At 41.2% G+C, this 17043-nt stretch overlaps 1 protein-coding gene and 1 long non-coding RNA gene across 6 annotated transcripts in view; one reads left to right on the plus strand and one right to left on the minus strand.

Annotated features, from left to right (window-relative positions):
- The window catches only part of LOC112860863 (phospholipid-transporting ATPase IB-like), a 216029-nt gene extending 207705 nt beyond the window's left edge, over positions 1 to 8324 (plus strand). For all 5 annotated transcript variants that reach the window (XM_086714937.1, XM_086714959.1, XM_086714965.1 and 2 more), the window contains 2 exons: positions 1518 to 1606; positions 7923 to 8324. In XM_086714937.1, coding sequence (XP_086571063.1) covers positions 1518 to 1606; positions 7923 to 8023 — 190 coding nt within the window. In that variant the 3' untranslated portion in view covers positions 8024 to 8324. The remainder of the gene's footprint in view (positions 1 to 1517; positions 1607 to 7922) is intronic.
- Positions 1 to 17043, minus strand: part of LOC147584880 (uncharacterized) — a 128853-nt gene that overhangs the window by 90673 nt on the left and 21137 nt on the right. Inside the window, exon 2 of the long non-coding RNA XR_015254047.1 lies at positions 1516 to 1651. This is a non-coding gene — a long non-coding RNA (uncharacterized LOC147584880). The remainder of the gene's footprint in view (positions 1 to 1515; positions 1652 to 17043) is intronic.

Here is a 17043-nt window from a genome sequence, read left to right on the forward strand (position 1 = left end):
GTCATGCTAACATACTCTCTAGCTGTGAAAAGGAGTTAGGGAGCTCCCTGGGTACTGAGATGCAAACGATTCCAGGATGTATTAGCCGAAAAACTCAAATGTCAGACGCCGTGTACAATATTCAACCTTTAGTGCAAAGGGCAGGGATAATAATATATGAGCACTTTTTCTTAGAAAGCACCTCTGCAAAATTAGCTAAGAAAGCACTTCGAGCGATTACCAGTAAAAAACAGATTACCAGTGAGGAACCAGGAAGATGGGGAAAGGAAAACAATGTTTATTCTCTACTTTTCATATTTTCTCTTCCAATTTTTAACCATGTAAATGTTTTATTTGTGTCAAATTTAGCATAGACAGAGAGGGAAAGGAAAAGGGAGGAGAGGAGAGAGAGGAGAGAGACAGAGAGGAGAGAGACGGAGAGGAGGGAATGCAAATGAGTAAATGGATTCTGGAAAGCCCAGAGCCAAATGCTCTTCAGCTCCTAAATATATGAGCAAAAGTAAAATCCTATTTTTTTTTTTTAAGTTAAAAAAAAATCTGGTTCAGGACATTATCAGTGGGTAGCCTTCTTTCTAGAGGGGAATTCAGAGGGGGAAGCCAGTAGCCAACTATTCCAAAGGCCACCCCTGTCGTGCAATAACCTTTGAGCCGCACCGCCCCAGGAGCTGCATCCCTCGAAACCTTCCTCTGAGCCACAAAGGGGAAGCTGGCTCTAGGGAAGACCCTCTTCCCGCAGGAGGACACGGTATCAGAGTGCCCTTACAGCTGTCGAAAGCAGCTACAGTTTATCACCCAGGGTGTGAGCCCCTCAAGTCCCTGCAAATGTCAGGATACATGGTAAATCCCAAAACAGCAGAAGGCCCCAGTATGGCCTAGTGACATCTTAGGAGTGAGAAAGCAGATTAGGTTAGGCCGCCTGGGTATTTTTTTAACCCCATCTTTCAGCTTCTAGAGGAAAAAAAAAAAAAAAAAAGAAAAAACCATGGACTTCTCTAATTATGCCACTATGCTTACCCACTCTGTGGAATTTAGAAAGTACTGAACTTGGGCTTCCGGTGTAGTGTCACAAGAAGCCTTGGGAACTGGAGAAGGTAGCTCTTTTGCTAGAGTTGACCCTTCCCGACAGACATGGTTCAGAGTCTTGACCCAGCGTAAGTTACGGCTTTGCCATTAGAACAGGAAGTTGAGACAAAGATTTTTAAAATACACATTATAAAATCTCTAAGGTGCTCTGGGAGGCCAGAAGACTGACCAGACATTGGTCGTTCAGTTCAACTACCGGTGAAGGACAGTTAGGAGAGCCGTATAATAAAGAAACGTTCACAAGCACAACCCTATTTTAGAAGAAACACCTAGTTGAGTGTCTGGATAGTATCAATTTTCAACTTCAGTTGAACTATATGAACACCCTCTGAAACGTGAGGAAGGCTCTTTTCTTTTACCTCGTCACTTGTTTTGTTTTGTCCTGTTTCACTTTCCGATGAACTAAAGCCAGGTTATGATTGGTTTACTCACAGCGTGAAGACAGAACACCTCCAACAGCCTCTGTCCAGCCAGCTGCACAAGGTGGTCTTCCAGGATGAATCTGTTGATCGAAGCGCCCCACGTGAGTATCGGTGCCGTAAAGCAGGCCGCAAAGCTGAGACTCCACCTACGGACAAGGAGGAGGAGTAATTCAACATTAGGTGCTTCTCGATGAGATTATGCCAAGTGAAAGGAGCCAGACCCAAAGAGACAAGTACCGTATGGCCCCACTGCTATGAGGTGCTTAGAGTCCTCAAACCCATAGAGACAGAAAGGAGACTGGGGGTTAACAGGGGCCCGGGGATGGGAGAATGGGGACTCAGTGTTTAATGGGTATGGAGTTTCAGTTTGGGAAGGTGGAAAGAGGTCCGTAGACAGATGCTGGTGATGGTTCCACAGCACTGTGAATGTACTTACTGCCCCTGGATTGTACACTTAAACCTCATTAAGACGGTAAGTGTTACGTTACATGTATTTTACCACAATTTTTTTTTAAAAAGGAAACTACCTGTAGTATTACATATTTTTTAAAAGGTAAGGTAGTTCTCATACAGAAGGAGGGCTCCATTGGATTCATGAAATTAATGTTCTTGGCCTAAAACAAGTGTGGTCTGAAAGAGTAATTCCCGGTCTCCCACTCAATGATAACATCCTTAAATCTAACATCCTCACGTTTTCAAGACCTTCTGACAGATTTCCAGCCTACCATTTTAAGAATTTTTTTTTCAACGTTTATTTATTTTTGGGACAGAGAGAGACAGAGCATGAACGGGGGAGGGGCAGAGAGAGAGGGAGACACAGAATCGGAAACAGGCTCCAGGCTCTGAGCCATCAGCCCAGAGCCTGACGCGGGGCTCGAACTCACGGACCGCGAGATCGTGACCTGGCTGAAGTCGGACGCTTAACCGACTGCGCCACCCAGACGCCCCTCTAGCCTACCATTTTATTTTATTTTTTTAATTTTTTTTTCAACGTTTATTTATTTTTGGGACAGAGAGAGACAGAGCATGAACGGGCGAGGGGCAGAGAGAGAGGGAGACACAGAATCGGAAACAGGCTCCAGGCTCTGAGCCATCAGCCCAGAGCCCGACGCGGGGCTCGAACTCACGGACCGCGAGATCGTGACCTGGCTGAAGTCGGACGCTTAACCAACTGCGCCACCCAGGTGCCCCCAGCCTACCATTTTATTTATTTATTTTTTTTTTTTTTTAATTTTTTTTTCAACGTTTATTTATTTTTGGGACAGAGAGAGACAGAGCATGAACGGGGGAGGGGCAGAGAGAGAGGGAGACACAGAATCGGAAACAGGCCCCAGGCTCCGAGCCATCAGCCCAGAGCCTGACGCGGGGCTCGAACACACGGACCGCGAGATCGTGACCTGGCTGAAGTCGGACGCTTAACCGACTGCGCCACCCAGGCGCCCCCAGCCTACCATTTTAAATGGAAAAGTAGTACTTGGCTCCAAATAATTTATACCCTTAGAAAACTTACATACCCTTATTGGGGGTGTGATGTTAACACAGCCCACATTGGGCATGAAAACCTTTAAAAGTTATTTCATTTTCCCTTCCTTCAAAAAGAAATGTGTCCAAGAAGTGCCTAGATGAAATGTTTAGGTCCCATGTGACTCATGTCTGGTAATGTGAGTGCTGAGTACGATCCTGAGTACAAGTCAAACAAAAAGGCGATACCAATAAAGGAACATGTGGTGTTTGTGGAGACTAACTGTCCCTCCTTTCCGACCAACGTATTTGTTGAAAGTTGTAGGATTTTAAAATTCTATTGTCTATTTTTTTAAGCTTGTTTATTTTGAGAGAGAGAGAGAGAGAGACATAGAGAAACAGAACATCAGCAGCGTAGGGGCAGAGAGAGAGGGAGAGAGAGAATCCCAAGCAGACTCTGCACTATCAGCACAGAGCCTGATGTGGGACTCGATCCCACGAACCGAGAGATCATGACCTGAGCCGAAACCAAGAGCTGGACACTTATCAGACCGAGCCACCCATGTGCCCCTTATTGTCTGTTTTTTATATCACAGATTTGTGTGTCTCTGGATTGACTGCTATTTCTCTTTTGCACACACACGCATTACTTCCTCTTCCTGTCCTGTGCCCACCACTTTGCCTTCCCCTCACCCTAGAGACACTTAGGAAACAGCAGCTGAAAGGGAACCAAAGGTAAAAAAAAGAAAAAGAAAAAAATGAACGAGGACAAGAAAACAAAGGATGGCAGATGTCTTAAAAATCTGGGTGACATCCCTCCCGTCCTCTTTCCCAACCGATGGCCTTGACTTCTCCATCCCTGAGAAAAACGCACCAGAAATGAACCTGCGGGGGTTCCCGCCACCACCTCACCTGCCAGGTGCTCTGCCTTCCCGCTTGTTTGCACAGACTGGCTCTCCCTCCCGTGCGCCTGCCTCTGACTCCGTCTGCTCCTGCACGCCCAAGCGCCTCGCTCCAGCTGCTCCGTCATTTACCTTCTACGTCACCACTTTCCCACGCTCCTCTGTTAGATCGTTCTCACCAGCCTCCAAAAGGTGGTCTCACAAAGCAGAACCTCCTCTGGACCCCACGTCACCCATTAGAGTGCGCCTCATTCCGTCGCACTCCTTTGCAGCAATGGCTCCGGATCAAATCGTTTGTCCCCGGGGTCTCCAAATCCCCTCCTCCCAGTCTCCCTTGAACCCGCTCCAGTAAGCCTTCACTCCTACCACGCCACTGACACGCCTCCAGTCAAGGCCACCAGTGATGTCCAAAACTGCCCCTGGCTTCCTCTCCCTCCCAGCCGGCCCCATCTGCCGCCTTCGCTTGAAGACAACCACATGCTTCCAACTGTGCGGGCCACGATCCTTTCAGTCGTTCTTAATTCCTCTAACGTAGCGGATGGCTCTGCCGTCACACTGTGCTCAGAGACCGACCGCTTGCCACGCACACCCCCGTTGGCACCCGGGTCTGGACCACCATCACCCACCGGCACTACCTCAACAACCTCTTAACCCATCTCCTGCTTCTACCCGTGACTCTTACACGGTAGCCGAAGTGACGCATTTAAAATTACATCAGCACAAGCACATCAGTTTTCTGCTTGAAATCCCGCAATGGCTATCAGATTCAACGTCAAAAAAGACCTACTCGGTCTGGACCCCGTTACTTTCCTAGTGTCATCTAATCTTCTTCCTCTTTCATTCCACTCCATCCTCTGTGCTCTTCTCACAATGTATCAGGAATGCTCTCGCCTCAGGGCCTTTGAACTGGCCAACACTTATGCCTAGAAAGCAAATCCCTCATGTTATCTGTGTCACTCATTCTCTCACTTCCTTCAAGTTTTTGTCCAAGTACTTTTTCTGATGTCCACAGCTCTTTAGTACATTCTTGGGTACCATATGATTAACTTTATGTTATGTGCTTATTATGTACTTATTTATGTATCTCTATTGCTAGAAGGTAAGCTCCATAACAAGAAGGATTTTTGCTTTACTAACTCATTCCAAGAATGCATGTATATAGTAGACACACTATACAAATCTCATTGAATGAATGGACTAATTGACTAATGAAGAGTCTCCAAGCAGAATTAACAAATAGCCATTCCTTCTTCCATCTGTCTGACGTCAACTATAAATATGGCCAAAATGGAACCCATATTTATGGAGCACATAAAACTGTGATTTGGGCCACTGTTAAATACTCGGGCTTCACTGCACTGAATATTTGGAGCCACCATGTGGAGACAGTTATTAAATCCTTGTTGAATGGCAGGTTAAGTGGATGAATCCTCACTTTGCAGAGAAGGAAATGGTTTGGCAAATTTGTCCCTTGCCTTAGATTCTATCTCTAGAAATGGGCAGAAGCCAGATTGGAGCCTCAGTCTGTCTCACTCCAAAGTGCCACATTGTCGAGCTCCAGAGAAGAGACACAGAAACCAGACAGATGGGCAGCTACATCCCAGTTCTGCCTCGTGACTTGCTGTGGGACTCTAGGCATATTAGTTACCGTCCCTGAGCTGCACTGTCTCTACCTTTTTGGCATTTCATGCTACTGGCGTCATGATAGGTAGTATGGAGTGTTAACGGACACGTGTATCTGGACTCAAATAGACGGGTGTTTTACGCAGTAATCACATTGTCCTAAAACCACTACAAAACCAATATGAATGTCCTGAAAATATCACTGACTGAATGTATATGAGAAACAGAAAAATATATTTCAGTTACTTTTAAAAACATTGTATTTTCATGACCCACTTTTTAAAAATATTAAAACAGGGGCGCCTGGGTGGCGCAGTCGGTTAAGCGTCCGACTTCAGCCAGGTCACGATCTTGCGGTCCGTGAGTTCGAGCCCCGCGTCAGGCTCTGGGCTGATGGCTCAGAGCCTGGAGCCTGTTTCCGATTCTGTGTCTCCCTCTCTCTCTGCCCCTCCCCCGTTCATGCTCTGTCTCTCTCTGTCCCAAAAATAAATAAACGTTGAAAAAAAAAATAAATAAAAAAAATAAATAAAAATATTAAAACAGAGAATGTTATTGAAAGGTTAGAAATCTTACAGGATTATAAGAGCTTCTAAGGTGTTTTTTCTGCAACATTATCTTTTATTGCTTGAAGTCCCTCAGGCAGTTTGTGGGTTTGGGGGTCCTGTATATTTTTCTGCTGTACACCAAAATATTATTTATTAATATTGGCTTGAATTTGTAAAGTGCTCTGAGCTCCTCAAATAAGAAATAGAGGGGGAAGTTCTTTGTTAATTGCCATCAACAACTCTTTCTTGAGCCAGAAAATTCTGGCTTTAAGATTTGATCAGACTCCTCAATTTCTAATGAAGTGCATTAAACAAGACAATTATGCCAAAATAATGAGAAATGACACGGTCGACTCTGAAATCTGCTAAACGCTTTACCAGGTGAAGAAAAAAACGACTTGAAAATCCCCTCATGCTTCACCTCTACCCACCCTTCCTCTATCCCTCATCCCCTGGATTCTGGCTGCTTGAAAATCCCCTCATCCTTCACCTCTACATCCCGTCCTCTATGCTTGGACTCTGGCTGTGGCTGAGCATCTAGGAAGCAGGTGCACTGGGAAGCCAGCCAGGGGAAGCTCAGGAGTGGGGTCCATCCAGGGCTTTCCCCAGGGCCCCGCTGTTACTTTCCGTCTGTCAGGACGGACAAAAGTGGGAGACGCCAAGAGCTGGAAGCTTCCTCTGAGCTCCCCATTTGGATGCCAACAGAAGGTAAAGGTTCGTCAGACTGAGCTGCTGACCTCATGGCGCATCTCTGTCAAGCTGAGGGGCGCGGGCTGGGCAGGCGGAGGGTCATGGTCCCTGCTGTCCCTCTTCAGCCCTCACTCCTCCCTGGGGACACTGCTGAAAGGAAAACCAGGCCCAGTTTCCAAAAAGACACCATTTGACTCTGGTGTAGCAGCAGATCCTGCTTCTCCGAGGCCAGATCTTTATATAGTTTGGGGGGCCTTTTTAAGGAAAATTAGGTTTAAATGTTTAGAATGAGTCCAAAAAATCACAACAGATCACTAGCGTACAAAAGAAAATTCTAAAACACCACCCGGAGCTTTGAATGGGGTAATGCGGCCACTTCAGCTCACAAAAGGTCCTCTCTGTATACGAGTCTTGTCAGAAGCAAGCAGAAATATACTTTCAGGCCAAATCTGAAGCATTCTTTTCAGATCCTCCTGCTCTCTGGAAGTCTCAGGTCAAGAATAAAAACAGGGGAAAACAGAAAAAAAAAAAAAAAAAAAAAGGGCAAACTTCCACCTTGAGGTTGTGATGGAGTTCGAGCGGGAAGGAAAGAGGAGGAAGGAAGCCCCCAGGGGTTGGAAGCTACTGGTAACAGTGTCCACCCACAGCTTGGGGTTAAATCGGCCCAAATGGTGAGGCTCCATGCCTGGCACTTAGGCCCGAGGCAGGCACTTTGGCTGGGCAGTTGTCCGAAGGATCAGTTCTTGAGCCCCGAGGCAGACTCGTGAAACCAGACGCTCTGGACGTGGGGCCAGTGGTCACCACGGGAATTCTGGTGCACACTTGAGAAGCACTGGTCCGGTGTCGGTGCTGGATCCTGGGATTTCACCAGCTCCCAGGTGCTTACACTGTGCAGGGAAGGCTGGGACCATCTGTCTTTCCTTCCACGCGGGAGCAATTTCAGTTAATCCAGTGCCACGTGGACATAAATCACTTTCCTTCTTTCAGTTGTGGCCCCAGGAGTGGGTATGTTAATACAGCCAAATTTGCAAGCCGCTCCATTACCATCCCTCATCACCTCACCACTTTTCCCGCCTCCGTCACGGGCCTGGCTGATGTGGCCGATGAGGCCCAGTCTGGTAGGAGTCTTGCTTTCTGTCAACAGAATGTTCCCTGTTAGTGCTCCTAACAGATTCCTCTGTGCTTTACTCTTTCAGGTGGGTACGCATTTTCTCAGCTAGAACAAGGTGTGATTACTCAGGAAGAACTCGTCCGTTCTTATGACGCTACTAAAATCAAAACCAGTAAGAGCTTATAGTCCGATCTCTTCTGAGTCCAGCTACGAGTGAGGTTTGGACCACATCCTGTGTTCTCATGTCCTTCCCCGAGACCGTAGAACGTGCCAACGCCCCCAAATGCTCATTTCTTGTGGCTCTGGCCAATTTGTTATTTATGTATCGACGGAGTCACAATCCTTGGATATAAATAATGGGGGAAGCCTATTTGCTTTTTTTAAAATTTGCGTTCAATGTTTCACCTAACTTGCTTACTTTTTTGTGGTTGTGAGATAATCAGTTCAGTCTGAAGTATAAAATTAAAAGCATTCTGTTTCACCAAAACTTAAGCTCTGGTATAAGTTGTTCTGGGAGAAAAGGTAAAGAATGTCATGATGAATAAGCCTCCCTTACTTAACTGCAAACGAGTCACCCACAAACTCTGTACTTTGAAAACTCACAGACTAAGGTGGAGCGTATAAAGGCAGAATATAAAATATTTTTCTAAGTAGGATGTCCTGTCACTTTGAATCATATTTTACTTGTACAATATCTGCACGGTACTCTTGATTTCAATGAATTCAAATAGGTGGAAAATACCCTAATCTCAGGCTTCAAAATCAGTGGGCAGGAATCAACATATCCCGTTTTCTGTACACTTGAATGTAATGTCCATTACATTAGGACTTAGTAGGAAATTCAACCACAATCATTCTTGGGACTGTGCCTCAGGCGTCTACCAACTTTCCAGGGTTTCATACAGTGCACAGCATCGGGACACCCCTCTGTTCTTCTGTCGTCTTCCCACACAGGTCACCACTGAAACAAATGGTTTATTTTGGTCACTTTATGAGGCTTTTGAGCCAGGTATGGGAAACTGAAACCCTTGAGGAGGCTGGAAATCCCACGCCTGTTAATGATTCTGGGTCACTAATTCTGAGATGTGGGACAGCTTTTTTCCCTATACATCCAAAGAATTCTCAGATACCAGCCAGGTGTCCTATAATTCAACTCAATTCTGACACTATCTACCTGGAACATGGCATCAGATCCCACAAGTTAAGGACTCGGACCCACAAGACTGCCCCTCCCTACACATACACACTTCAGATGCCAATCCCAAGTCCAGAATATCACCCGTGTTTCTAACCAACTGGTTATAAATCAAAGGTTCCCATGACACCCTTCTTGGGTTCAATTAATTAGCTAGAGCAGCTCATAGAACTCAGAATACCCATCTACTCATTAGATTACCAATTTATTACAAAGGATATTAAATAATATGAAAGAATATGATTCAACAGCCAGATGAAGAAATACACAGGGCAAGGTCCCAAACAAAGCAGTTTCTGTCTCAGTGGAGTTTGGGCCCAGCATGTTAACACATGGAAACATTCTGGTTCACCAGCCCAGAATTCTCCAAAACCTTTCATTTGGGTTTATACGGAGGCTTCATTACATGAAGGCACGATTGATTAAATTACTGGCCATTGGTAACTGATTCAACTCCACTCCTTCCCCCTCCTCAGAAAGGGGTAGGTGAGACTCTATTCATTGTTGGTTCCCCTGGCAACCAGGCCCCGTTCTTAGGTGCTTTCTAAAAGTAACTTCATTAACATAAACCGAATTGTGATAGAAAGGGATTTATTAGGAATAAAAAGACAGCATCTCGCCTTTAAGGGTCCAAAGCATTTTCAGGAACTGATGACAAGACACTGAATAATAAAACAAAAGATGTTCTCATTGCTCTTATCACTCAGGGAATCCCAAGGGTTTTGGTTGCTGTGGGCCAGGAACCATGGACAAAGACCAAATATATATGAGAAATATATGTTGGTCATTCACATGACCATCTTGACCAAATACATACTTCTTATAAATCACAATATTGCACATGTGGTCTAACATCACCAGCAAAGACATTCCTCTCCTGGAACACATTATCATTCCAGGGCACGTTGAGGGAGTGAACAGATAGCTTTCAAATTCTCCTGTAGTTCAAAGTCCCCTTTCTCACACCCATTCTATTTAGTGAGTTTTTAAAAGCAAAAACCAGAATTTTTAAAGGTGGAACCTTTATTTTCTATCCTATCAAAGGACTCCTCTGAGGAAATAATCCAAAAAGCCTGATAACTGTTGGAATGGAGACAACAAGAAAAGCATGGGGAGAAAAATCTAATTAATATCTCAAAAAGTTATCCATGAATGGATAAACAAAATGTGCTATGTCCGTACAATGGAATATTATCTGACCATAACAAGTAATGAAATACTAATACATGCGTAACATGGATAAACTTTAAAAACATTATGCTAAGTAAAAAAAACAAAAGCCAATCATAAAAGGCCACATATAATATTCCATTGGGAAGTTCATAAGCAAAACTATAGATATATAAAGGAGATTAGTAGTTGCTTAGTGCCGGTGGGAAGATGAAGGGGAAAGGGTTAATATCAAAAAGGTACAGGGTTTCTTTTTGAGGTGATAAGCATGTTCTAAAATTGACTGCAGTAATAGTTGCCCATATTAAAATGAATATATTAAAAAACCATTGAATCCTATACTTTAAATGGATGAATTGGTGATTTAAATCTCAATAAAGCTATTTTTAAAAATAATACAGGGTAATTCTATTTCCAATCATAATGTACTAGACATGCCTTCCTACTTAAAACCACCTACTTAAAACCATTAGAAAATTGGAAAAATATATGAGAAAAATATTTTCAGACATTGGACAAAGGGCAGCATAGGGATATAATCCCTAAGACAAAGGAATTAAAAGCCATACTATTCCCCAGGCTTTCTTCCTAGAGGCATTTTCCAGACCATGGTACAAGAAAGTAGTACCCAAGCAAAGCACAGTACTCTCAGTGAACTGGGGAAACTAAGCTAAAAATTTGGGGAGGCTGAGGCAGCTGGTATTTTCTGGTTATAGTATTATTGAGAAAGGAGCTATACACAGAGCTGTAGATATTTCTTTAGGGATGTCACAGAGTGAAAAACTAGATGCTCACCTACATATATGTGGAGTGAAACTCAATGACGATGGCAAGGACAGCTACCAGAGGCATTTAAGCTGAACAATTCCTACAACTTCCACAGGATTCAATATTCAACCAAATAGGGTAGAAAGGGCTTGATGAATACTTGAGACATTCCACAAAGACCCCAGAGCCATACCTTAATAGTAAGGCTAAGCCAGCACTTAGAGCAAGAACTACTATAGACCCATAATCTTACTTTAACAAAGCTTATCTTAGGAAAGCTTAAAAATAAGCATCCAAATCATTAGGGGGAGCCATAGTTAATTTAGCTGCCTGGAAGGAAAAACAAACCCTCTAACAGCACAAAACAGATCCACTTTAGTGTAATAGTAACAATGTCCAACATCTTGTCAAAAATACTCAAATAGATATTCGAAGCAGGAAAACCTAATCTGTAACCAAAATAAAAGTCAATGGAAGCAGTCCCAGAACTGACAGAGGTAATGGAATTGACAGACAAGAACTTTAAAATAACTATTACAAATATGTTTAAGGACTTCAAGATAACATGAACACAATGAGGAAAGAAATTAAAACCATAAATGAAGAAATAAATGAAACTTCTAGAGCTGAAAAGAATATACAATATGAAAATTTTATTGAATAAGTTTAGATTAGACACTGCAGAATCAAATATATATATCTATTATATATATATGCATATATATACATATATATGTGTATATACATACATGTATATATATGTGTGTATGTATGTATATATATATATATATATATATACATATATATATATATAAACTTGAACACAGCAGTAGAAACTATCCAAACTGAAACACAAAGAAAAAGGCTGAACAAAAACTGAAAAAGAGCAATTACCTGTAAGACAATATCAGTTTTACATGCAATTTTTAGAATTGCAGATAGAGAAAGTAACAGAAAAAAAAATCACTGAAGAAAAAAAGGTGGAAAATTTTCCAAGCATGATCTGAGAAGCATAGCCAACCCATGGCAGGCTAAACACACACAAACAAACAAAGCATAATAAATTTGCTGAAAATCAAGGATGAGGAGGAAAGTCTCAAAATTAGCCAGAAGGTTAAAAAAAAACACATTATAAAGTTAAGAAAGGAAAAGCAAATAGAAGATGACCATTGACTTCTCAGAGAAGCCAAAAGGAAATTTGCTGAAAGAAGAAAAAATATTGTCAATCTGAATTCTATAGCTAATGAAAATATCCTCCAAGATGAAAGGGGAAGGTAAGGCATTTTCAGGCAAAAATTGAGACAGTTTATCACTAACAATCCTGACCTAACAGAAGAGGTTTAAAGGAAGTTGTTCAGGCAGAAAGAACATGGTAAGGGATGGAAAATCTGATCTACACAAAGGAATTAAAAAACTTCAAAAATGCAAATTCTTGGATAAACATAAAGAATTTTATTTTCTAATTAAACAATTTGTTTCTATTTAGTGCACAATTAGTAACAATGTATTGTAGGGTTTATAACATATGTAGAAGTAAAACATATGCCAACAATAGCACAAAGGAAGGGAGAGAGAAAAGGAAAGAATAATTACCATAGAGTTTCTACACTATATCTTACATGACATATTATTTAAACATTGCCTGTGGAAAATTAAAGAGGTACACTATAAATTGTAGGACAACCACTAAAAGCTTAAATAAAATGGAATGTCTAATGAAACATTTTATTGGATAAAATGGAATACTAAAAATAATCAAAAAGAAGGCAGGGAAAGTGGGGGTGGGTGGAAAATAAGAGGAATAAAAAATAAATAGAAAGCTGGTGGATTTAAACCCACCTACACTGATAATTACATTAAGTATATATGGTTTAAATACTCCAAATGAAACTCAGATATTGTCAGACTCAACAAGAAAGCAAGATCCAACAATACGGCAGTGGCGAGAAATGCACTTTAAATATAAATACAGAAACACAGCTGTAGTGAGGTCAGATCCTTTGGAATACCCAGGAAATCAATCTGCAGACTGGCAAAAGGATCTCCACGGTCGGAGGGAGACAGCATGGCAGGTGCAAGCCTTATCTTAGCAAACAAACCAAAGCACACCTAGCGAAAGGCCCAAACACTCCCCACTGCAGGCAAGGAGGAGCTCGGCAGAGGACTGAGCGGTGGGAAAGAGCAGCCAAAATGCAAGAGCAGACTGCACACGGCACATCCCAGAAACACATCCTGAAGTACCAGGTACCTGGACCACGTATGACCCCTTTTTAATATAGCAGTATTCTCAGGTGCAGCACACAAAACAAGCGTTTAAAACACGCAAAAGACAGAAACAGACAAAACGACAAGACAGAGGAATTCTCCCCAAAAGAAAGGCCAAGAAGAAATCACAGTCTCTACATGCTCAAAACAGATATAAACAATATATCTGAATAAGAATTTAGAACAACGGTCATAAGACTACTAGTGGGGCTTGAAAAAAAAAAAAAGCATAAAAGCTACCAGAGACACCCTTGCTGCAGAGATCAAAGACCTAAAAACTAGTCAGGTTGAAATAAAAAATGTTGTAACTGAGATGCAAAACTGACTGGATACAGTCACAATGAAGATTGAAGAAGCAGAGGACAGAACAGGTGAGATAGAAGATAAAACTATGGAAAATAATGAAACTGAAAAAAAGAGGAAAAGGGAACCATTAGATCATGAGGGGAGACTCAGAGAACCTAGTAATTCAATAAAACGAAACAATATCTGTATCACAGAAGTTCCAGAAGAAGAAGAGTGGGGAAAAAGAAGAAGGTTTATTTGAACAAATTATAGCTGAGAATTTTCCCTAATCCAGGGAAGGAAACAGGCATTCAAGTCCAAAAGGCACAGAAAACCCCTCAAAATCAACAAAAACAGGTCAACACCACAACATATCATAGTGAAACTTGCAAATACAAAGATAAAGAGACAATTCTGAAAGCAGCTACAGACAAAAGGTCCTTAACCTACAAGGGTAGACACCTAAGGTTAGCAACAGACCTGTCCAATGAAACTTGGCAGGCCAGAAGGGTGTGGCAGGAAATATTCAATGTGCTGAATGAGAAAAATATTCAGCCAAGAATTCTTTATCCAGCAAGGCTATCATTCAGAATAGAAGGAGAGATAAAGAGTTTCCCAGACAAACAAAAACTAAAGGAGTTCATGACCACTAAATCAGTCCTGCAAGAAATTTTAAGGGGGACTCTCTGAGGAAAAAAAAAAAAGAAGACCAAAGCAACCAAGACTACAAAGGACCAGAGAACATCACCAGAAACACCAACTCTACAGGTAACATGTGGCATTAAATTCATATCCTTTAATAATCACTCTGAATGTAAATGGACTAAATGCTCCAATCAGAAGACAAAGGGTATCAGAATGGATAAAAAATAAGAGCCATCTATATGCTGCCTACAAGAGACTCATTTTAGACCTAAAGACACCTGCAGATTGAAAGTGAAGGGATGGAGAACCATCTACCATGTTAATGGATGTCAAAAGAAAGCCAGAGTAGTCATACTTATATCAGACAAACTAGATTTTAAAACAAATATTGTAACAAGAGATGAAGAGTGGCATTGTATCATAAGTAAGGGATCTATCATCAAGAAGATCTAACAATTGTAAATATTTATGCCCTCAACTTGGAGATACCCAAATACAGAAATCAGTAACATAAACTCATTGGTAATAAACCATAATAGGAGTCTTTAGTACCCTACTTAGAACATTGAACAGATCACCTAAGTAGAAAATCAACAAGGAAACAATCTCTTTGAATGACACACTGGACCAGATGGACCTAACAATGGATATATTCAGAACATTTTATCCTAACGCAGAATACACATTCTTCTTGAGTGCACATGGAACATTCTCCAGAACAGATCACATAGTAGGTCACAAGTCAGTCTCAAAAGGTACAAAAAGATCAAGATCACAACATGCATATTTTCAGATCAAAACGCTATAAAATTTGAAATCAACCCAAGAAAAAATGTGGAAAGTCCTAAAATACATGGAGGTTAAAGAACATCCTACTGAAGAATAAATGGGCTAAATAGGTCATTAGAGAAGAAATAAAAAATACATGGAAGCAAATAAAAATGAAAACACAACAGCCCAAACCCTTTGAGATGCAGCAAAGGCAGTCCTAAGAGGAAAATACATTGCAGTTCAGGCCCATCTCAAGAAGCAAGAAAGGTTCCAAATACACAATCTAACCTTACACCTAAAGGAGCTAGAAAATGAGCAGTCAGTGAAGTCCAAAAAATAGCAGAAGAAGGGAAATAATAAAGATTAGAGTAGAAATAAATGATATAGAAACAAAAAAAAAACCCCAGTAGAACAGATCAATGAAACTAAAAACTGGTTTTTTTGAAATAATAAGCAAAATTGATAAACCCCTAGGCAAACTTATCGAAAAGAGAGAAGACCCAAATAGATAAAATCACAAACAAAAGAGATCACAATCAACACCAAAGAAATACAATTATAACATAATACTATGAAAAATTATATGCCAACAAAGTGGGCAACCTGGAAGAAATGGACAAATTCTAGAAACTCATACACTGCCAAAACTGAAACAAGAAGAAACAGAAAATTTGAATAGTCCCTAACCAGCAAAGAAATGGAATCAGTTATCAAAAAAACTCCCAAAAAACAAGAGTCCTGGGCCAGATGGCTTCCCAGGGGAATTCTATCAGAAATTTAAAGAAGAGTTAATACCTATTCTTAGCAAACTGTTCCAAAAAATAGAAATGTAAGGAAAGCTTCCAAACTCATTCTATGAAGCCAGCATCACCTTGATTCCAAAACTAAAGACCCCACTAAAAAGGAGAATTACAGGCGAAAATCCCTGATGAACCTGGATGCAAAAATTCTCAACAAGATACTAGCAAATCTACTTCAACAGTACATTAAAAAAATTATCCACCATGATCAAGTGGCATTTATTCCTGGGCTTCAGGGCTAGTTCAGTATTTGCAAATCAATCAATGTGATATACCACATTAATAAAAGGAAGGGTAAGAACCATATGATCCTTTCAATAGATGCAGAAAAAGCATTTGACAAAATACAGCATTCTTTCTTGATAAAAACCCTCAAGAAAGTAGGGATAAAAAGAACATTACTCAACCTCATAATGGCCATATATAAAACACCCTCAGCTAATATTCTCAATGGGGAAAAACTGAGACCTTTCCCCCTAAGATCAGGAACATGACAGGGATGTCCACTCTCACCAATGTTGTTCAACATAGTACTGAAAGTCCTAGCCCTATCAATCAGACAACAAAAATAAACAAAAGGCATACAAATTGGCAAAGAAGTCGTCAAACTTTCACTTTCACAGATATTATACCCTACATGAAAATGCAAAAGACTCCACCAAAAAACTTCTAGAGCTGATATGTGAATTCAGCAAAGTCACAGGATATAAAATCAGTGTACAGAAATCGGTTGCATTTCTATACACCAATAAGGAAAATCAAGGAATTGATCCCATGACAATTACACCAAAACCCATAAGATACCTAGGAATAAACCTAACCAAAGAGGTAAAAGATCTATATGCTGAAAGCTATAGAAAGCTTACAAAAGACACTGAGGAAGATACAAAGAAATGGAAAAACATTCCACGCTCATGGATTGAAAGAATACTGTTAAAATGTCAATACTACCCAAAGCAATCTATGCATTCAATGCAACCTCTATCAAAATAACACCAACATCTTCACAGAGCTAGAATAAACAATCCTAAAATTTGTATGGAATCACAAAAGACCCCAAATAGCCAAAGTAATGCTGGAAAAGAAAACCAAAGCAGTAGGCATCACAATTCTGAACTTTAAGCTGTATTACAAAGCTGTAATCATCAAGACAGTATGGTACTGGCACAAAAACAGACACATAGATCAATGGAACAAGACAGAGAACCCAGAAATGGACCCACAAATGTATGGCCGACTAATCTTCAACAAAGCAGGAAAGAATATCCAATGGGAAGAGGACAGTCTCTTCAACAAGTGGTGCTGGG

The sequence above is a fragment of the Puma concolor genome, chromosome A1 (assembly GCF_028749965.1).
Source record: "Puma concolor isolate L17-30 chromosome A1, mPumCon1.1.hap2, whole genome shotgun sequence".
Lineage (NCBI taxonomy): Eukaryota > Metazoa > Chordata > Mammalia > Carnivora > Felidae > Puma > Puma concolor.